The 21,673-nt window shown below is 42.2% G+C and overlaps 4 protein-coding genes and 1 long non-coding RNA gene across 5 annotated transcripts; 2 read left to right on the top strand and 3 right to left on the bottom strand.

Moving 5' to 3' along the window:
- Positions 1-927: 927 nt before the first annotated feature.
- On the bottom strand, positions 928-4,928 carry cnga4 (cyclic nucleotide gated channel subunit alpha 4). Its single transcript, XM_088415406.1, has 7 exons — positions 4,837-4,928; positions 4,098-4,199; positions 3,778-3,884; positions 3,082-3,665; positions 2,006-2,251; positions 1,566-1,731; positions 928-1,499 (listed from the first exon to the last, which is right to left on the bottom strand). The coding sequence occupies exons 2-7, from the start codon at positions 4,139-4,141 to the stop codon at positions 928-930; spliced, it is 1,719 nt and encodes a 572-aa protein (XP_088271532.1). The 5' UTR covers positions 4,142-4,199; positions 4,837-4,928.
- Positions 4,929-6,687: 1,759 nt separating this feature from the next.
- rsph1 (radial spoke head component 1) lies at positions 6,688-10,082 on the top strand. Its single transcript, XM_088415907.1, has 7 exons — positions 6,688-6,871; positions 7,010-7,123; positions 7,552-7,657; positions 7,750-7,840; positions 8,092-8,227; positions 8,619-8,690; positions 9,422-10,082. The coding sequence occupies exons 1-7, from the start codon at positions 6,821-6,823 to the stop codon at positions 9,842-9,844; spliced, it is 993 nt and encodes a 330-aa protein (XP_088272033.1). The 5' UTR covers positions 6,688-6,820; the 3' UTR covers positions 9,845-10,082.
- On the bottom strand, positions 8,441-12,097 carry LOC148423953 (uncharacterized). The gene is made up of 2 exons (XR_015865760.1): positions 11,417-12,097; positions 8,441-9,858 (listed from the first exon to the last, which is right to left on the bottom strand). It is a non-coding gene; the product is annotated as an uncharacterized LOC148423953 (long non-coding RNA).
- On the top strand, positions 10,218-14,649 carry pdzk1 (PDZ domain containing 1). Its single transcript, XM_088415906.1, has 8 exons — positions 10,218-10,482; positions 11,156-11,365; positions 11,436-11,649; positions 12,310-12,642; positions 12,717-12,913; positions 13,519-13,752; positions 13,809-14,078; positions 14,233-14,649. The coding sequence occupies exons 2-8, from the start codon at positions 11,159-11,161 to the stop codon at positions 14,284-14,286; spliced, it is 1,509 nt and encodes a 502-aa protein (XP_088272032.1). The 5' UTR covers positions 10,218-10,482; positions 11,156-11,158; the 3' UTR covers positions 14,287-14,649.
- A 1,225-nt stretch (positions 14,650-15,874) lies between these two features.
- On the bottom strand, positions 15,875-21,617 carry gphra (golgi pH regulator A). Its single transcript, XM_088416069.1, has 14 exons — positions 21,392-21,617; positions 21,070-21,129; positions 20,892-20,995; positions 20,617-20,723; positions 20,316-20,417; positions 20,113-20,233; positions 19,122-19,202; positions 18,789-18,898; positions 18,627-18,715; positions 18,449-18,541; positions 17,893-17,988; positions 16,925-17,014; positions 16,459-16,524; positions 15,875-16,378 (listed from the first exon to the last, which is right to left on the bottom strand). Exons 1-14 carry the CDS (start codon positions 21,431-21,433, stop codon positions 16,172-16,174), a joined length of 1,368 nt encoding a protein of 455 aa, XP_088272195.1. The 5' UTR covers positions 21,434-21,617; the 3' UTR covers positions 15,875-16,171.
- Positions 21,618-21,673: the final 56 nt, after the last annotated feature.

The following is a 21,673-nucleotide window of genomic DNA, read 5'->3' as shown; positions in this document are numbered from 1 at the left end:
CGTTTTTCATCAAAAATGAATACATGCAATTGTTCTAAAGTTCAAAAACTTGCAAATAAATGTGTTCTTAACAATCAACAGTATGTTTCAAATATAACCGTAGGTCTAGTTATCATTAAATTATCACCGTGTCTGTTATAGCTTCGCAAAGCAGAAAGAGGAGTTATTGCTGCATTCACCGTAATGTCCCTACTAAAGCCCCCACAGACGCATGGGAAAAATTACACATAATTACCTTTAAATCATGTGACGAAACTTTGCCTCGGCGCAGTGCTCTGATGCAACTGTTGTATGAGCTATGGCGAATGCGCTGGAGCTTCGCGCGTCAGCAGCTCATCACTACCTGTAGGTAGTCTCAGGTTATGGTAAAATTGATGTCATGATAACTTGGAAGAATGTTTATTTGGCTTTGTTGAAAATGAGAAAGAATGTGAATCTTTATGTATAGCCTATTTACTACATGTATTAATATTCCTTACAAAATATCACTTTCATCAGTCGAAATTCGTTCGAAGAAAACAATGTTTAATGTGTTCTATAATGAGATTAAACAATAAATTCCTTCAATTAAATATTCTGACAATGTAAGGGTTAAAAAACAATGGCGATTTTGCAAAAAGTTAAACGTATTTGTATAAATTATTCTACCCCTTGTACTTCTTTTTCCTTGTCGTCAAATTATTTTTTTTTATTGTTTTGATTTCTTTGTCTCTGTATTATCCTTTATAAGTTCTACTATATTTTGCTTATTGTTCCTGGTAGATGACAAGTAGTAGACAAGATGAGCCGAGTGTTTGTAAGTTAACTTTTCTTTTGGCTTTTCATTGTTTCAACAGTTTAGAAATGTCCAATCTTGCATGTAGCAGCTGAGCGAGTGATACGAAGCGTAGAGTGTGATAATGAAATGCAAGCAACAAAAGAAAAGTATTACAGGGTGTGACTCTGTGGGTCAGACATTCTCATGGTTTCCGCATGGTCCCTGGTGGTCTTGGTGCTCTCGCCGTCACCCTCCTTGTCCAGCTGGGTACCCACTGGGCGATAGTCTTCACCCTCTTCACCTTCGGCCTCCTCTCGCTCGTTGATGGCCTCCTTGCCGACGCCGTCACTGCGGTGCTCTCCCAGTGGAGTGGCCGCCTCTGCTGGCCAACCAGAGTGGGCCTCCAGCTCCAACTCCAAGAGAGCCACGCGAGCCTCCATCTTGCGGTTACTGGACTCAGCCTCGGCCATGAGGCGAGCCAATTTGGTTTGCAGGGCCTCCAGGGTGGTCTCCAGCCCACCGATCTTGGTTTCCATTTGCTGGGCGCCTCCCACTGCTGCTGCCCCACTGTCGTCAAGCATGCCCATCTTGGTGAGGATCTGACGCCCCTTCTCCTCCAGGTGGCACTTGGCTGCAGGGTACTCGGACAATACGTCCGTCAGGTCCTCCTTGGATAGGCTGAACAGATCAGAGTAGCCGATGCTTCGGATGTTGGCAGTGCGTCGATTGCCCGACTTGTTACCTATGGTGTGAACCTTGTGATTACAAAGGACATTGCTCCCGAGTTGCAGAGTACGAAGGGACTAACCTTTGATGTTAAGAATGCTGATCTCGCCAAAGAAGTTTCCTTCGCTAAGCACGGCAAACTCTGTGATACCATCGTCTGCCACGACAGCCAGCTTTCCTTCTTTGATGATATACATCTCGTGGCCCACGTCACCCTTCCTGCACACATACTCTCCTGGACTGAACACCTGCATGGTGGACGCAAAACAGCTGTCATCACAAAACCTACCAACATTAAAAGTACAGTAGCAATGTCTCAAACATCAACACTGATATTATTATCACCTGCAACATCGACATCCCTTAACGTGGTGCTTCGCAATTACGTTTTGCAAAGAAAATAACCAAGTGCATCAAAGTGCCATTTTTAAGCAGCACGTGAAATCTTGATGTGACCTTTAGTAAGACACATAACACCAACTGCCCACACACACACCACATCACCACCAACCCACAGCTGACCTGCGGCGTTAGTTTGAGCACGAGCTCCTCCAGGAGGCTTTTCTCACAGCTCTGGAAGATGGTGACCTTAGAGAGGGTCGGTAAGTGTACACTGACTGCGATCTCGGTCCGGAGGTGAAGCGGTAACTGCTGCAGAATCTCATTCTCGCGCATGATTTTCTTGTTTATGTGCAGGTGCTGGTACCAGTTGTCAATGCGCTGACGCAGCTCCTTGCTGATGTGGTGGCTGCGCAGGTAGGCCTTCACCTAAAAAACACAAAGAAGGAAGTTCCTGCAAACCCAGATCCAGCATTCAATTGCTCTGCCTGCCCCATACGTCATCAGTAAACATAGATGAATGAAGATATATTTGTCAATCATTTCTAGAAAAATTAAATAGTGAAATGGATAATTCCTGTCTTCTGGTTTATGATCTCTCATTGCCCAGTTGTGTGCTCATGGTCACCTATTGAAGCTGTTGGTTTTGCATAGTTTGTTGACATTAAGCTCATGGGCATTCATGGGCAAACGTATGTCTTGGTTTTAACTACATAATGTGGAATTCTCCAATTTTCATGTTTAGTTGACCTGTAAACTTCAACTGGGAGTGGCAATAAAAAGAAATTAAGAATCGTTTACTACTTAGGCATGGGGTCTCTGGAGAGCCCCAATCCAGTCAGTTTTCAATATAGCTGTCCTGCAACACACTTGATTGAAATGATCAGGGTGCTTATAAAGCTTCTGCAAAGCTTGCTGATGAGCTGATCAATTTCAGTCATGTTGGAGGAAGCTAACATCAAAAAAGGCTAGTTGGGGCTCTCTAGGACTGGACTTGGAAACCCCTGTTCTAGCCCTACAGCGTTCACCCTGCCTTATTAAAAAATAAAATAGGTTTACATTTTATTTTTCTCTAGAGAGCACTAACGAAGGCTGTGGCAGCAGCCGAAACTCCCAGCAAGGCAAGGAGTTTCTCTTTTTCCTGTACTCTAAAAACCATCTAAAAATCTATACTGTCTCACAAACAAATGCTTGTTGCCAATTGAGTTGCATTAAGTTTGCTATATCTGGAGACTTCCTCTGACCTCTGACAGTCTTACCAGCTCATGATTGGGAAAAAAAACATTGTCGCGGTCCCTTAGGCTGGTGATGACGTTTCCCACGTTTCCCACAATAGATGCAAACACCAGCACAGCAATGAGCAGGTCAGCTATCATGAAGAGGAAGGCCTCCTCCCGACGGGGCAGTGGCGTGTCTCCAACGGTGGTGAAGATCTGGGCCGAGAACCAAAAGCAATAGAAGTACTGGCGGCGAGTGGAGGCGAAAACCGGATCGGATATGTTGGGGTAAACCCAGCCGTCGCTCCCAAAGCCGATGTAGTTGGAGAGTGCAAAGTAGAGGCAGGCATTCCAATGGATCAATACAAAGATGTAGATCATCAACTTGGTGATACGGAAGGTGTTGGGATAAGATGTCCTGGTCTCCATGCGGTCCAGGGCCTCATTGAGTCTTGGTGTGCGAAGCAGACGGTTGATCCTCACCATGGCCGCCTGGACACCGAAGACCAGGTAGAACAAGTCGGTAGGCAGCAGGGACACAAGGTCCCGCAAGAAACGCCGGGAGCGAAGGTAGCGATTTTTCAGACGACCCAGGTCTTTTATCAGGACACCCTGCTCCAGGTACCCTGTTAATCACATATTAACAAGCGGTGACTGTTTAACCAAATAAGAACCGCAAAGAAGGCATCCGGCCTGCGCAGCTCAGTGAGTGGGCAGGACAGTATGCGGGGGGCGTACCCAAGCGTACGGTGATGATCATGTCAGCAGCATACATCAGATCAGACACCATGTCTAGGGTGAGCCAAACGGCCAGGTAGCCCAGGGCGATGGAGGGGAAGCACGTCCTATCGCAGCAAACAAAGACACAAGGGTTATATTTTGCTACACGTGGAATGCTGATATTTGCGCAGGCACAAGACTTGTGGTTTTGGTAGAGCCTGCTGCACCATACTCGGCGGGCACAGTGTCAAGTTGTCAGCAGAAAGTCTACCAAGCTACACATACTTGGACTATGTCAAAAAAGTGACTTGGGGGACACAGTGATTGATGACACATACCTTAGGATGATGATAACCCAGTTGTAGACCACAGGCGGAACCATGAGCTGGAGCCAAACATAATAGAAGTGCTCGGCCGGGTCCACCACCCAACTTGTCCAGCTAGACGCAAACAATGTCAGATCACCTGTGAGATATTTTTACAACAGGCCTGCCAGTTGCTCATGCAGTCATTTGTGGCTACCTGTGGCCAACACGGTAGTGACCCTTGCTACATTAGTGCCAAAGCCATTGTTGCAGCAGATGAAATGCAAAATGACAGCATAGGGGCTCACAGAAGTTACAGACTGTATATGTTTCCATTTTTAATTTTTCAATATTACAGTGTCAAACCTTTACTGACATAGTTTTTCATTGTGCCCAGGGTCAATTAGCGTCAGAGGCTTGGGGATGCTGAGCTCCTAGCCAGGCAAGATAAAATAAACTTTAGTGCATTTGAATGCAATTTTATTAACACATTTTTGAAGCATCTCATTGTTTAATCATAGGCATCCTATCAGTTTGTAGGTTAGAGGCAGCTCAACTAATCAACCCTGACAAAATTGGCTAAAAACGCCCATTTTTATTTCATATTTTTTCTCAAGTCAGTGATAAACACTGACTTTTGATTTGCTTGTCTGTGTGCTGCCTTGGAATTTTGTGCGCAAAAGTTAATTTTGCTAATGTTTTGCATGATGTAAACAAATCAAGTTTTGAAGGCGCGCTGACGCTGAATAGTCTTCCTTCAAGAGCAACTCACGTGGGGGTCACACGGGGATCTGGCCCGTCTCGGTCCAGGCGGTCGTGGACATCTGCTTCGTGGGCTACCTTGGACCTCTGCCGCCACCTGAGCCATGCATCCATGATGATTTCAAATCAGCAGGGAGCTGGGACGCATGTGGAAAGCGAGTGCGAGAGATGCTTTGTCACTATGGACGACACCACAACATCGTTGTCTCCTCCTCCGGGAGTCTTTTCATTCCCTTCGCGACATGTGAGGAGGCCCGAGACCCTCATATTGTTTGAAAATGCCATGGTGTTTTGTTACTATATTAAATAGTTCTCATAATATTAGGACTTGATTTCCAATCAAGAAAATACGACTTTTGTGATTCGCCTTCCCCCCACCATCCACCTTGCTTTCAAATTTCAAGATAATATACGAACAAAGAGCAATCCTGTTTTTGTAAGATTTAAAAAATATATTTTTATATATTTAAATATATTTTTGGAGATGAGTCATTCTTTATTATTATTGATATTGTAAGACATATTTATCCCTTTTCTCCTTTTGTAAGATTAAAAAAATATTTTTTATATGTATATTTATATATTTTTGAAGACGAGCCAGTTTTTTTTAATTAACAATATTGTCAATATAATATTTTCCCTTTTCTCCGTTGTTGGTTACACCTGTACTTTTACTATTTTATAAATTCTATAACTTTTTCTAAAAGAAAAAAAAGAGGCAAAAAATGCCAACATTTATTTCGGAGGAATATTAATTGTTTTCTGGAGTTTAGATTTTTTTAAGGTTTTTTTTCAGTTCTTTTGAGTTTTTTTTCTGTTTAGTTGTATTGTTTTTTTTTTTTAATCAATTTTTCCATCAATTTTCTATAGCCGCTTATCCTCACATGGTTCTGGCTAGCTGGTGCCTATCCTAACTGATTTCAGGCAGTAGGTGGTGCACTCCATGAACTGGTTTCCAGTCAATCGCAGAATTGTTCAGTTTTCAAGGATTCTGAATATTTTGTTCAGATTTTCTGAGTAGTGCCCCCCTCCCCCATATTCTTTGTTTTTATGTTCTCTGAAAACACACAACAAAAAACGTTTAATCGTTAATTCAATGTGCTTCTGTATTTACAAATATATAAATGACTGCATGTATGGGGGGCATTCTCATGTGATAATGAATGCTGCACTGAACTTCTTTTCTAAAAAGAAAACACCTTTCCTATTTCAGTGATGTCCACCCATTTTTCCGGACAGAACCCACGCGGGGTCAGAAAGAACACGCAAACTCCATACAGGAGGGCCAAAGCCAGATGGATTTGAATTTGGGTCCCTGAACTGTGAGGCGGACGAGGTCATCGCTTTTTCACTGAGCTGCCCTTTAGAAAACAATAATAAGCTTTTTTTTTTTTTTTTGCCTTTTTTTCCGGCGCGTTACAGACTAAAGCAGAAACTGAATCATAACTTTTGGCGCTACCAATTTGACGAATTGGACGAATCGAATATCACAAAATCCATACAAAGATCAAGCCAAATATTTCACATTAATTTAACATGAATAAACAACAACAAAGTAAAAATAAAACTGCGTTGATCAATTTTGATTGCAACTTAACACGTTTTCTTGAAATAGGAATACATGGAAATTGCCTAATTTTATTTCATGTTTAGTGGTCAAACTGAGTGACTGGGATGATGTTTTTAAAGTTATCGCTCAAAAATATAAATAGAAGGGAAGTTGGATTAGTTGAGCTAAAGCGTCTGAAGCTCAAAATGCACGTCATAAAACTATGCGTTTGACGATTGCAACTATGGGCGTATGCAAGTTTGAAGAAAAAAATCATTAAAAAAAAAAAACTATAGCCATCTTGTCGCAAGCCAAATGATGTAAACTTCCGGTGTTTGAACTCCGAGGTACCCATGCGCCTCAACGCCTCGACTTCTCGTTTCTCCTTCCAAAATTAAACTAATTTATAAATATAGTTTTTTTTTTCAAAGAAAAGTTAATAACAATGTCCGATATAGACTCTGACGAATATGACGACGAACGCAATAAACTCGGGGTGAGAAACTTTCGATATTATTCGTGACTCTACTGTTTAGTTTTTGTAAGGTAACCATGGTGACGCCGTTGTATTGCCAATCAAACTAGCCGGCAGCGCTAATCTTGCGATTTTGTTGTATTTTGTTATGTATGCCAGGAATATGAAGGAGACCGAAATGAAGCCGGAGAACGACATGGCATGGGCAAAGCGGTTCTGCCTAAAGGAGACGTTTATCAAGGACGATATGAACGTGGGAAAAGACATGGGAAGGTATCATTAGTTAGCAATTAGCTGTTATTTATTTTTAACAAAATAACTTTTTTAAATAATAAAAGACAAGATAAAAACGAGTAATTTGTTGCAATTTTAATATTACAAAATGGGTTCTTTGTGCTAAAGTGGAGATCACCTGAATTGAGGTCAAAATTGTGCCATGAAGGCACAGCAACCATAAGATTGTTTTTTCAACCAGTCAACGCAAATAACAGCAATTAACAGTTACTAATTTTGAAGTTTACCTATTTTGTAGGATTTTCTTTTTTTCTGTGTCATGTGATTGCCTGTAGACCAGTCCCCACATCTGTGTGGCTTTTGTTTTTGGATGATGAATACAAACAGTATCATCCCCAATGAATGTTACCATTGTTTTAACTTCAAGCAGCATTCAGGGTTGTTCTTCATACATGCACTACTGATAGGGCACATACCGTTTTGTGAACGGAGCGAGATATGTGGGTGACTATCACCAGAACATGAAACATGGACAAGGCATCTTCTACTACCCAGATGGATCCAAATATGAAGGTACGTCAACAGTTACGCCCCATGTTACGTCCCAAGTGTCTGAGATTGTGGATTTGATTTATTGAAGAACAAATCATTATTGTCATCTGCAGGCACATGGGCCGAGGACTTGAGACAGGGTCATGGCGTTTACACATATTCCAATGGGGACACGTATGTTGGAGAGTGGCTCAATCACATGAGGTACTTCTTCAGGGAGTCAGGCAATGACAGTTCTTACACTATACCAAATGGATGTGGCACATGCAAACATCAACAAACACATGCCCGCGTCCACCGCCTCAGCAATTTCACAATTTAAAAATCAGAATTAATTGCTAGTCTGCGCACACGACAAAATCCAAGGCAGCTCACAATTTTGGACGTGTCACAATGAATGCAGCGCTGTGTTCATTCCTGCATGAGGAAAATTTGCTGACATATTTTGTCTAAAGGCACGGCGAGGGTACCTATCGTTACCATGACACTGGCTCAGTGTACACTGGGATGTGGGCGAATGGCAAGATTGAGTCTGTCGGAGAATTCATCCACGCCAACCACAGATACAGCAGTAACTTTGTCAACAATAATGTGAGTTCTGTTTCATTTCAATAATAGTAGAAAATCCACTCACTGGTGAAGTCATTCGGTCTATTAAAAAATGAATGATTCAGTTTTAGTGGTATTTCTTGGTGGAAATGGAAGTGGAAATTTTTAAACTAATTTTCCAAGTGTTCTAAACTTATAAACAAGTAATATACACCTTAAGTTTTTTTTTTTCGAGGGGGGAAAAAGAATCGGTAGTGAAAGGCTTAAATATCATGATATGACCACTTTATGATTGATCTGCAGTATACAAAGACAGAAAATCTCAACTTTGAGTGGCGCAATCCATCTTTTTGGCATACGGTCAACTCAAAAGACATGATCAGTAATTTGTCAAAATGTCATTAATAAAGCCCTTGTTGTTGTTCTGTTGTAGCCATCTGGTCCAGGAAAGTATATATTCGACATTGGCTGTGAGCAGCATGGCGAATATCATCAAATAGAGCAGGTAATAGCATCAACAACATATTTCCTCATTACGTCTCCATTGTGTCTGAACTCCAGCAAGTACATAAACAACTTAGAAAACAGAGAATTATAAAAATACAAGTAGTGCAGAGTCTGGAGATTAAATTCTTCCTCTGCTCAGTATGCAGTTGGCTTCTCCAAACATCAAATTATTTCCATGACCGCTATGGGTTTTTCTTTCATTAACAAAGGGACACTAACAAATTTTCTAGATCTTGCTGCACCCTGTGACTGTCTACAGAAAATTTGATATCACTGAGTGTGTTGCTGCGTATCACTTATGACAGTAAAACTATAAAGATGAAATTATCAGCAAAAAATTACACTAACTACATAGATGGAAACAATATGATCTTCTGAAGTCTATACAGGAAGATACTTTGTTTCTGCGCAACAAAAACTGAGCATTTACTGCTTTTCAGACAAGTAAGCATTGTGGTGATACGCTAGGTGCCAACATGTAGTGTACTGTAGATATAATCAGACAAATAAAATAGTACTGAATTATAAAGCCACAAGTAGCTGGCACTGTAGCTACAGTGCAGGTATTATATTGGCATGCACAGCAAAATGCATGCCAACTTGGTCACAATAGTTGGGGAATCAAAACCACAACTATTCGGTCGGGAGATGACACCTTTATCTTCGAGCCATGCTGCCCTGTGAAAAAAATGCTTCGCAGCAAATTGTAAATGTCTTTTGTCTCCATAGGACCGAGTGGAAGGCGAGTGGGGTGAGCCGGGCTCCTCGACGCTTCTCAAGTGGTTTCCAAAATGCATCACAGGCATTAAGGATGATGCTGACAATGAGGACGAGGGTGAAGGCGAAGGCGAAGCCCTGGCCGAGGTTCCAGGCGAGGCTCCGGCCGAGGTTCCTGGCGAGGTTCCGGCCCAGGGTCCGGCCGAGGCTCCGGGCGAAGCTCCTGCCGAGCCTCCGGCCGAGGCTCCAACCGAGGCCCCGACAGAGACTCCGGCAGAGACTCCTGCGGAGGCTCCGGCAGAGGCTCCGGCCGAGGCTCCGACCGAAGCGCCGAGTGAGGCTCCGACCGAAGATGCGGGCGAGGCTCCGACCGAAGATCCCGGCGAGGCCCCAACCGAAGGCGAGGCTCCGGCAGAGGCTCCGGCCGAAGCCTAGCCAACGAGCAACTTCTGTTGGACGTTAGACGGTGGAAATTAAAAGAATATACCTGATATGAACCACATATCCTCATGAATTTTGGTCAAAGAGACTGCAAAGTCAGAACCACAGAACACACATTTGAAGTCAGCCTGGTTTGTTAAAAAGTGATCAGTAGGAACAGCAACGCTGTTAGGCTGTCGGGATCAAAGTGTGTAGTGTCATTTAAGCCTATTAAACTGGATTTGAAAAGTAATCCGACTTCTCTCCTCAGCCGATCTGGAGCACTCAAAACGCTGCTAGCTAGCGGCTAAACTTCTGGGCGCAGGTGCTGTATAGGTCAGTTAATTATATACATGTTGTCCATGTGCAAGTGGATTATTGTGTTCGTAAACCTGACGTTTGCATTCTGACCACCTGAGTCACAAACCTGAAGACATCTTTATGGCAATAGACTTTCCAAGACCACATGAGATAAGTCCATAGAGGCACACCTACCTCACACTGTTAAATAACTCAACCTTTAGGTTCACCTTCGGCCCATCAGAGTTCTAATGGAGAACGTGGAGGAGGAGGGGGCGTGCATGACGAATAACTAAAGCAGTGACAGGTTAGCTCCCGCTTTCTGGACGCTGTCTGAGCAACGACGAGAACTGGTGAGTCGTTACTTGCTCATCTCTTGTGCATGATTGTTGAAAATGTCTTCATTTAAAATGTGTTTTTAAGTTTGTGCTATAAAAGTTGAGAAAGCCCTACTGCTCAAAGGTTAGGACAATACATTTTTAGTTTGATTACGTTTGTGTCGCCATTTGAATTAAAGTATGGGCACAACATTTTTTACCCCCTTGCTTATCATATCACTGCTCACCAATGAAAATTACGTATGTTGAAAAGTGTTTTTTTGATTTCTGTGCATATTATTTATTTCAATTGGTGGTTTGATTAATAATAATCTAAAATTATTTTCCTCGTTTGTTAAAGGTGCTTCCTGTCATGCGTTTTTAGTTAACCGCCTATAGCGATTGACCAGTGACCATTTTGTCAGTCGGCGGGTGCACGTCAACGAGCTCTACGGCATGCATCACCATCCTTAACAATAATAACGTCTGATATCTAATAAGGCGCTGACCACACAGTTCAAAGTGCAGCTTGTCTTTTAAGCCTGAGTCATCACCAAGAAAAATTATTAAACATTAACTGGCACTGTGAAGCCGCACAGAGGATCACCTTGGTCTCTTTAAAGACTTCAGGGTTACCTCACCGATAAACGAAAACGTGACGATCAAGTGTAGACTGAGACGCTCAAACCTTCTGTCGTGTGTGGGGCAGGACATGGTCGAGTACAAGCCGAAGGTGATTTGCCTGACCAAGAGGCCGAGTCAGACGTTCGGCTTCTACTTGAGGGTCGAGCGCGATGAAGAGGGTCACCTGATTCGCTGCCTGGAGATGGGAGGCCCGGCCGAGCTTTCCGGCATGAAAGACGGGGATCGCGTCCTCCGGGTGAACGGCAAATTTGTGGACGGGCTTTCCCATTCGGAGGTGACTGATTACTCGGTGTCATATCGTTTTACAAAGTGCCGTTTGACTCACCTCAGTTCTGTGGGCTCAGGTGGTGGAGTTGGTGAGAAGCAGCGGGGTTACGGTCACCTTCCACACTCTGGATGAAGCGTCCTACAAGCGGGCCAAGATGCAGGGGGTGAACTTGGGCGAGCCTCAGCGTACGCCGGCGGTCAACGGAATCGGCCGGCAGGCTCCCAAACCAAGACTCTGCTACCTGGTCAAGTCCAGCTCCGGCTATGGGTTCTCTCTTCGTTCAGTCAAAGGTGATCTCATAAAGCTCAGCAGTAACATGACATAACATTTAAGTACGTTCCCCAATGTAATATGTGCATATAAGTTATGTTTAATTGCTTACTAAATAGGAGTTTTATGGTACTGATCTTTCTAACCAGGAAGTAAAACTGCTCTTACCGTATAACGGCCGCGCCTCCTTTCCGCGCTAACGGCGGGCCACGCAACATGCATCCATCCATCATCCTGACTGCTCGTCCTCACGAGGCTCGGGGCTGATTAACAATAGAATGCCCAGAGAAGAGCCATTTGTCTTTGCTACCCATAAAGACAACCGGAGAGCAGATCAGCAGGAAGGTTTTTAGGGCACATTCTAAATCTCCTGTGAACAGCTATCTCTGTTCTTTAAGTACGGCACAGCAGGGGTTGAGCTCAAGTTGCAAAACAACTTTATCTTTGGCTGTTCGCAGGTGATTTAGAGCTAAAATCCTTCCTGCTCATCGGCTCTCTGGTGGTTTTTATAGATAGAAAGGCCAAATGTTGGGCTTTCTTGTGTTAAGCATGACTAACAGGATAAAAATAGGCGTTTTACCGACATTAAAATGCAAAGCACCGTTGATATACCGCTCTCACCATCACGCGTTCCTGTACTTGCGCACGCCTCCATAATGTCCATTCTAACATATATTCAGGTGAGCAGGGCGTGTACGTGTCAGAGGTAGTCCCAGGCGGCGTGGCGGACCAGGCTGGCGTCAACGCCAACGACCGCCTACTTGAAGTGAACGGCGAGAATATCGAGAGCTACACACATGAACAAGTGGTGGACAAAATCAAGAACGCGGGCGGGAGCCTCATGTTCCTGCTGGTGGACGAGGAGACGGAGCGCTACTACCACAACAGGAACATGAACGTCGGCGCTTACTTGGCCACCACCGAGTGGCTCCCTCGTCAGCCTCGCATCGTCAATCTGACCAAAGGACCCGACGGCTACGGCTTTCTGCTCAAGGAGGACAACAAGATGTCAGGCATGTGCATTGCATTTTCCCATCGCCGCGGAAACGAGCCTGCGTGCTGACCGTGAGCTTGTGGCCACGTGCAGGACACGTGATCACGGATATTGATAGAGGCAGTCCAGCGGAGAAAGGAGGCTTGAAGGACATGGACAGGCTGCTGGCTGTGGACGGCCAGCAAATTGACGCGAACACTCACGAACAAGTGGTGGATGCCATCAGGCGGAGCGGCAACAAATGCTGCCTGCTGGTGGTGGACAAGGACACTGACCTCATGTATGCTCAGGTGAGATCACCCTTTGCTACAGTGATAGGCCCCCCTGCAAAATCCCTTCTGATCCTGCTGTCTGATCGTACTGCTGATTTTGAGATTTGACAGTATAGTGTCTTTTTTCGCGAGAACATGTGGACCGAAAACGCCCCACCAAAAGTAAAATCCAATAAGAAGGACCCCCTCCTCCCTTGGAATTTTCATGCATGTGTATGTGGGCACCAGCATTTTTTAAAAATGTGAAATGTATTCATACGTTACATATTCGAGACAAATTACTGCAGTACACGTACAGTATATACGTAAGTCTTTAAATATCTACAAGACATGAGATTGGCTCCCGCTGAGGCCTTGACCAATGAGGGCAGGAGTTGTATTAAGAATTCTTGTCACTGGCAGAAAACCTAAGTATTCACTTTTGGCACGAAAATTATCGTCCATGGCACTGAAAGAGTTAAAAGCTCCAAAAAGTTGACTGTTCATGTTACGGCCCCTTTAAAATGATGGAAGATCATTTGCAAAGAATTGTACTTTATTACTACCTTCCGGAACATGCTAACTTCGTTGGAATCAGGGTTGCATCATTGATTTCATATAATGTACTGTATGTGTCTACCTAGGGTAAAGTGTCACCCATGCTCTTCTGGGAGGAGAAGGATTCTCTTTCCCCGCCAAGTTACTCTGAAGTTACCACATTCCCCGCCTTGTATAAACCCCCCACACCAGCTCAGGAGAGGAAGACGGATGATGAAACGGAGCTCAAACCCAAGTTGTGCAAGATGGAGAAGACGGCCGCCGGGTTTGGTTTTCATCTCAACGGCATCCAGGGTGTGTTCGGACAGTACATTAAAGAGGTAAGACCATTCCATATCAGCAATGGTTTTCGGATGACATCAAGGGAGAATCTCAGGTGGTGAAGGGTGGGGCCGCCGACCTTGCCGGCCTGGAGGATGACGACATCGTGGTGGAAGTGAACGGGAGGAACGTGGAGCGGTGCACGCATGAGGAGGTGGTGGACATGATTCGCGGCACGGGCAACAGCCTTGAGATGCTGCTGGCTGCCAAGAACGTCTACGAGCGGCTCAAGGCCAGGGGGACGCCCGTCACGCGTCACCTGCTCGGCGAAACCTCGCAAGCTCAAGTCCACAGCCAGGATCAGGAGAGCGTGCCCAGGGAGAGGGTGAGCAACTTTCGGGATGTTCACTCATTGCTTTCAATCAACGTTAGCATACCCAGCCACTCCAATCAACAGAAATAGCTAAGCGAGTGATTCCAACCTATCAGACTAAATTGCCCTCCATACTGATTTGTCCGAATTGTTTCTTATCTTGCAGACCTCGTCTGTAGCTTCATCTTCATCTTATCAGAGTATGGATGACAGACTTTGAGAAGCATCGACAACATACGAAATTCTAATCCGAGTCCTTCCACAATTGAAGAACATTTTGGTTTCATAAATCAGGAATAGGTATTCATCCATCATAAGCTTGATTAGTACAGCATTGCTACACATTTTATGACATGATTTTATAAATAAATAAACGTACTGTAACCCCAATAACAGGGTTGCATATGTTAGCTTTATCTACTCTGTTTAGCTAGCTCATACTGCGAGAGGACAAACCTACTTGTGTAAATAAAAATTAAAAAAAAGAAAATCATTCTTATTCTGTGTATATGCAGAACAGGGTTGCGGGACATTCAAGTAAGGCTGTGGATTTCCTCTTTTCTTCTTCATCTACCTGACCCAAAAAGTTATTGTAACAGGGTTGCATCTATGTTGTAGGACAAACGAATAATAATAACCATGAATAATAATGATTATTTGAAATGTTATGTTTCTTAAATCTTTCAGTGCCAAGCGTAGCAACACTCCCATCAAATGATCACACTTCAATACAACAGTGCTCAATAAGCTTAAAATTAAGAAGAGCACTGGCCACGTGGGTCATCACGCTATTTGTAAAAGAAAATGAAAACCGTAGCCACTGGCAGACAACAAAGTCACATGAGAGTTCTTGTCGCTGGCAAGGAAAGCATTAAAACAAATGTTTACAACAGTAAAATAAATAATACAAAAAAAGAAATTTAAATTTCATTTGAACAGTTCCAATTGATATCCAATTTGGTCATTAGAGGGTGTGGTCAATGTGACATACGTCACTTTACAGCACTACCAAACTGAAGAAATATGTTCAGTTGAGTGAATAAACTGGCTTGGTTCTTGTCATTTACAGCAAAACACAAAAGAGATTTGGTCTTACTTGCTCCCTGCAGTCGTCCTGGTTTCAGTTTTATTGCTGATAAGAGCATTCTGGGAATGCAGAACACGTTTGCATTCTTTCTCTGATTGGCTCTTGGCCAGGAAATGCAAGATAGAAGTTTTCTTAAAATCACTAAAGACGTTTTTTTAGTCAATTCTACCTTAGCGATTTTTGTTTTACCTGTAGTGTGTGTGGCAGATGAAATTTATTCAAATTTAGACAAATGTTTATGAAGTTGTCGGGCAGGAAGTTATAAATGAGAACCGACATCCGCTATTTGAGTGTCATGTAACTCTTAGTATTTTTTTAGATAGTCTCTGGACTAGTAAATTTACTCAAATGGTATGTTTGAGTATTTTTTATGCAGATTATTTATAATTTGATGGATGGTACGTAAAATCTTGGTCCGTCATTTTTTCAAGCCATACGAAATTGTAAGCTTGACTTGTCCGTTCAAGACAAAAATGTGAGAACAGTAGTGACGGAAGATAATGGTACACATCTCGCCACAGTTGTCACTTGCTCAGGGAAGTGAACAGAAAAGAATTTCATTGTAGTGATGACTTTTGGACAAATTCATATTCAGCTGTGTCAAAAACCCTCACTTATAATCGCATGTTTGTAAAACTCACCAACGAAATGTAAGTAAAAAAATAAAAGGGGGGGGAGGGGTAGGGTGGACTTGTACTCTGAGAAATATGGTAAATACCAATTGTCCTCGCAATTAGTGCTACATTTATTGAATGCTTTACAAATGCGCGTGGAAATGAAAGAAAGTCATGAAGTGAGATTAAAAAAAGCAGTAGCTCCAGTGTGTTAGGACACCAAAAAAATAAAATGAAAATAGCAGACAAAACAATGTAGCAAAGAACAAGCAGAATCTTTTGATTCCACACTTTGTATTTCCTGTGAAGCGCTTTGCATTCTTTGCGAATGCACTGTAAGAGTTCCAACTTTTCAAATTCCTGATTCAGGAACATATAAAAAGACGTTGGCAGAGTGGGGTGCGTCACAGTGCCATGTGCTTCTCGGGTGCTTGCTTGTGGGCCAGGTAGAGGAAGAGGATGCTGGACAGGGCGCTGACCAGGAAGATGACGTCGAACCAGCGGTGGTAAAAGTTGAACTGCAGCTCTCCCAAAACCTCCGTGACGATGGAGCGGTACTCCAGCGGCATGCTCATGCGCATCAGCAACACAGACGACACAAAGTACATACCCTGACACACACGCAAACGCGCATTAGATCACTGCTGTCTTATTAAAAACAAAAAAAGCACATGGAGCGGAAGAAACTCACCATGATCTGAGCGAGAACCAGCACAATGACGTTGGAAGATTTGCTGCTTGATATAGCGTAGAAGAACTAAAATGGAAAAGTTACTTCATTACGGGACCATAGTCCATTGGCTACCACTCCCCATAAGCCATAGCTTGACCACCCTATTGCAGAGTCGTCCAAAGTTTTGCCTTCCAAAATCGGCCGCTTAAAATTATAAAGCGCACCAAAATCACAATAGTTTGCATACTGATTTTAGTGTAGATTAAAAGTTGATTTTTTTAACCGCTCCAAAGAGCGATCTGTTGTACGTGCATCATTTTTTTAGGAATTAATTTGGTATTTTGCATATTTAGAAAATCTCCCAACAGCATGTAAAACAAAGTAACAAATAGGATTTTTTTAGAATATGCTGCAGGCCACTTAAAGATTGACGGAGGGCCGCGAATGGCCCCCGGTCCCTACTGTAACCCTGTGTACTTTGTACCTTGGTTAGGGTGATGAGTAAACCTCTAATGGACGTAACGATGATAATTCCGACCAAGATGAAGGAGATGTGCTGGGACCAAAACTTTACCTGAGTGAAAAAAAAGCAAAACACACATTTTGGATTAAAAATGAAGATGACCTGTGAATGTAGCTACCATGTTTTTGAAAAACGGTAAACAGCCCTACACAAAAAAGGGAGGATTTAAGATGAAAAAAAAACAGGCGGCCAAGAGGGCTGTGAATGTCGCTATGTAACAATTCCACCCCCCGCAGGCAAGTATGGCAGTACGCATGTTGTCTCACAAAATGTTTGCCCAGCTCTTTTAAGCTTGCTTTAGTACAACCAGTGCTGTGCTTTGTAAAGCGCCTTGGGTTTCGTGAAAGGCGCTATATAATGTAAGCATGATTAGTATTATTATTACCAGCAAAACACATCCATATATATATATATATATATATATATATATATATATGTATGTGTGTGTATATATATATATACATATATATATATATACATATACATATATACATATACATATATACATATATATATATATATATATATATATATATATATATATATATATATATATATATATATATATATGTATGTGTGTATATATATATATATATATATATATATACATATATATATATATATATGTATGTGTGTATATATATATATATATATGTATGTGTATATATATGTATGTGTGTATATATATATATATTATATATATATATATGTGTGCACACACACACACACACACACACACACACACACACACTGGGGATACAAGTTAATCAATGATCCAATAGGAGACAATTTGTACCGTACCGCCTTCATTTTGGGAAAAGGGCATCTTAAATCTGGGGAATTACGGTAATTTGGAACGAGGTGTTTATCAACTTTATGGAAAGGATTTTTTTTTTTTTTTTTTTTTTTAAGGAAAATGAAGGACTTACGTCAAACTGGATGCCCAAGTAATTGACTGTAATTTCAATGCCCCTGGTCACTGGATCCGTCTTCCCCACTCGATCAAACACAATGTTGATGGTGGCCTACGATGGACAGACAAGCATGTTTCAACGATTTAAAATGCAGCCTTCCCTCATTTTTCACGGTTAATAAGGACCACGCATCCGCGTCCACAATCCTCGCCTCTCCTACATGTATGTCTCTGCAGAGCTCTCTCACTCACAGCCATAAGCGCACTCACCCTTATGTAATGCCATGACTCGATGCAGAATGACGAGCAGTTGTTTGGTTTTAAGCCTACATGCCTTCATTTGCGGCTGACCAAGATCGAGTATTAACAGGCTGTTAAGACTGCTTCGGACCCCATGTTAGGACTGAGCGTGAGTGTGTTAATGGATTGAGGTAGTACATACTGTAAGATAGGTTCTGTAAAATGATGGTCTTTTGGAAGAAAAAAAATTGAAGCGCTGAAGCCGCAAAAAGTGAGGGAACAATGTATCATTAAAAAAAATAAAAAATAAAAAATTGCGTACGTGTGCCCACCATAAAGATTTTCCACACGCAATAGATGGAAAAGAAGTAGCCAAGGAAGTTGAAGTATTTGCCCTGGAATGTCTTGGAGTACTCAATACGCTCCTGTAAAGATGCCCAAACGTCTAAAATGAGTAATCGAGTATCTTCCATGATTGACGCCACAAATGTCCGCGTGTGCGTGTCGCACCTTGGTGGCCTGCAGGTCCACGGTCTCGAGAAAAAGCTGTCGACTGAGCTCCTCCAGAGCATCCACCTCCTGCTGGATGAGAGACAAATCTGCGCAGAATAGGAGACGTGTAAGTGATGGGAGCACGTCTTTTTGATGTTGATGATTTGAAATTGAGGTTACTTTCGCTGTTCGTTGGCAGTGAGGTGACACTCTTGATCATGCCCCACAACCCCGTCTGCTTGTTCAGGTCTTCGCCACGTTGGTACATCTGCCTTCGCGTCATGGCGATGCTGCATATTGTCATTATTCCATGACACAATCATTTATTCCACCATTGTAAAATTTAACTATACATACATACATACATATATACATATATATATACATACATATATATATACATATATACATACATATATATATACATATATATATATATATATATATATATATATATATATATATATATATATATATATATATATATATATATATATTTTTTTTTTTTTTTACCGTTTTTTCTTGCTGACAATCATGTCCATAGTTTGGAGCAGCCGTCTCTCCAAAGCAAGGATGTCACTGTCTGTCACATTTCTAAAAATTATAGCAAATAATGATCAATGTACTTTTTTCATAAATAAACTTTAAATGTTTTTAAAAATGCATACAATTACTGAAACCCTCTTACTCAGTAGTCCCCCAACTTTTTTTTTGTAGCAGGGACTAACATGGTGGATCAGATCATTCGCATACCAGCAACCACCCATGAGAGCGAAGTGAGAACATAGATTCCTGAATTTAGTTGTTTAATATTGGTGCAGCGGTGGGTCTTGACCAATGGTCAAGTTAAAAACTATAATAAAAATAAGAAGTATATTCATTCAAATAAATGACTGGAAATTAAGTTATCAAATTACACCAAAAAATTTGAGTACTCAATAAAATAAATCATATTTAAAAACTCGTCTCTCTGAATTACCTAATCGATTCAATCCATGTACTGAATTCAAAATGCAAATGAATTACAGAATGTACTTGAAAAACGTAAACTAAAACAAAAAGTAAGTGTAGGCCTGTAATAACTACCTATTAACTAATTCACTGCAAGCTCGAGTAAAAATTAAGATTTTTAGGTTGTAAATGGTTCAGGAAAATGGATCTTTGACATCTACAGTCATCAATAGTTGTGAGTTAAAATATAAACGATAAAGCCATCCAAATACATGAAACATCCATCCATTTTCTATAGCCGCTTATCCTCACAAGGGTCGCACCTGCCATGCGTGCTTTTGAAGTGGGGGAGGAAGTTTCGGGTAGAACCCACATGGGCTCGGGTAGAACATGCAAAGTACACGCTCGCCGGCACGAGGTGGATTTGAACTCAGGTCCCTGAACTGCGACGCGGACGTGCTAACCACTGCGTCACCGAGCCGCTACATTAAACAATAGAGGCAAAATAACAATGAAGTATTCTCAGGCTTTCTTTTTTTTTGGTGGCACATACCTGAGGAAATAGGACATATACGTGTAGGGACAGTTGACAGCACCAAACCCAGACAGGAGAGCCATGAGGGTGACTCCTATCACACCAACGCGACTGATGAGCTGCTCGATGGATAGAATGCCTAAAGAACAAAATGTAAGAATGACCATGACCTGCATGTCCTGCATACTGTCTTCTTGTCAGATGATGGCCTGCTGACTCACCATGTTTTGGACTGAGGATGGGAAAAGGGTCTCCAAGCTTCCAGAAGAAATACATGAAGGTGAACCACACCATGCACGCAAACAGCAATCTTTGCCTGTGCACTGCAAAGGGCATTATCGGTGTGTTTGCATTACAAGAAGCAAAGCGCTTGTGTAGGGAGTAAGATGGCTGTCAAAAAGACGTATGCACGTTTAACAATTCGTATGACACTAGGTTGTGTTGCGTTTGAATTGTTTAGAGTGCGACTCATACGAATTGGTGAACACGCACGTCGTTCTTACTCCATACTTGTTCACTTACACAGGCGAATGTTGCTAACCACAAAGTAGCCGATATAGAAAGGCACCACGAAGATGAGGACCAGCAGAATCACGTAGAGATTCAGCTTCCAGTGGAAGTATCTGGAACTGGAAGGACATTCAGTTCATTTAGGGCACCACTTAAGTGAATGTGACTTTGAATAGTTCCCTACTACAGTGATTGGCGGTCATCAAATCAATTTAGCTGCGATACACTCCCTGGCTCAAATGAGGCAAAGCGCAAGAGAAAATGCTGGCGGAAAAAAAAAATCTTACCTACTATTTAAGGCACCCAGAATCTCAAAAATGATGAGCTCAAACATGGTACATGAAAAAGCAAAGGTGATTGAGAAGACCACCTGCACCACGTACTGACGCACCTGTCAAGGCATGTCAACAAACTTAAGGTAAAGCAAAGTAATTATGCAGACAGTAAATAAGGTTTTTGATGTACCTCGTAGTCTTTGAAAAGCTGTCGCATGAAAAATAGCCAGCCGAATCCGAAGAATAGCACCTGCAAACGTATCGTAGACACAAAATGCAGTTGTGTGATTTAGATACAGTCGGCTAAAAGTATTTGAATAGCATTAAAAGTATATAAAACAAAGTAATCTAAACACATTTTGCTTCTAAATGTAATCAAAAACATGATTTTTTTTCCTAAATGCTTTAGACTGAGCCAGCCAATTTTAAAGCTAGTCGCATAAAGAGTGGGGGGAAAGTTAGAAATTGTATAAATAATTTTTAATCGATCGAAACTATTCATTGGACGGTACCTGAGACGTGAACATAATTACGGAATCCACCAAAAACGACATGTCGCTGTGTCTATGACGGCCGTCAATCCACCAAATAATCGATGTGTATCCGAAGGTAGGTGGAAGACGCTTTTTAGGTCAGGCTGGCACAAAATGCAACAACTGGCCTGAACGAGAAACATTTATTGTACTCATAATGGACGAGATATTATTAATGCGTCAGGTTGCAAGGTCGCCTTTATTCTGCGTCATCGGGATAGTTCTGCGGCGGGCTTCCGTCGCTACCCGATGACGTAACAA

The sequence above is a fragment of the Hippichthys cyanospilos genome, chromosome 5 (genome assembly GCF_059441005.1).
Source record: "Hippichthys cyanospilos isolate Australia breed blue-spotted pipefish chromosome 5, RoL_Hcya_1.0, whole genome shotgun sequence".
Classification (NCBI taxonomy): Eukaryota; Metazoa; Chordata; class Actinopteri; order Syngnathiformes; family Syngnathidae; genus Hippichthys; species Hippichthys cyanospilos.
Note: the sequence above shows the minus strand (reverse complement) of the source record. Positions and strands in the feature narration are given on the sequence as shown.

Bases quoted from the DNA above. Each gene is read 5' to 3' on its own strand.
- gphra (XM_088416069.1), bottom strand. From the start codon at position 21,433: ATGTCGTTTTTGGTGGATTCCGTAATTATGTTCACGTCTCAG. The intron at 18,899-19,121 runs GTAAAAAAAAAA...GACAATATGCAG, and splicing joins ATTGTCAGCAAGAAAAAACG to CATCGCCATGACGCGAAGGC. The intron at 17,989-18,448 runs GTGGGCACACGT...TGTCCATCGTAG, and splicing joins GCGTGTGGAAAATCTTTATG to GCCACCATCAACATTGTGTT.
- cnga4 (XM_088415406.1), bottom strand. From the start codon at position 4,141: ATGGTTCCGCCTGTGGTCTACAACTGGGTTATCATCATCCTAAG. The intron at 3,666-3,777 runs GTACGCCCCCCG...TGTGATTAACAG, and splicing joins GATCATCACCGTACGCTTGG to GGTACCTGGAGCAGGGTGTC. The intron at 2,252-3,081 runs GTAAGACTGTCA...TGTGTTTTTTAG, and splicing joins TTTTTCCCAATCATGAGCTG to GTGAAGGCCTACCTGCGCAG.
- pdzk1 (XM_088415906.1), top strand. From the start codon at position 11,159: ATGGTCGAGTACAAGCCGAAGGTGATTTGCCTGACCAAGAGGCCGAGT. The intron at 11,366-11,435 runs GTGACTGATTAC...CTGTGGGCTCAG, and splicing joins ACGGGCTTTCCCATTCGGAG to GTGGTGGAGTTGGTGAGAAG. The intron at 12,914-13,518 runs GTGAGATCACCC...GTGTCTACCTAG, and splicing joins CTGACCTCATGTATGCTCAG to GGTAAAGTGTCACCCATGCT.
- rsph1 (XM_088415907.1), top strand. From the start codon at position 6,821: ATGTCCGATATAGACTCTGACGAATATGACGACGAACGCAATAAACTC. The intron at 7,124-7,551 runs GTATCATTAGTT...CACTACTGATAG, and splicing joins GTGGGAAAAGACATGGGAAG to GGCACATACCGTTTTGTGAA. The intron at 7,841-8,091 runs GTACTTCTTCAG...TTTTGTCTAAAG, and splicing joins GAGTGGCTCAATCACATGAG to GCACGGCGAGGGTACCTATC.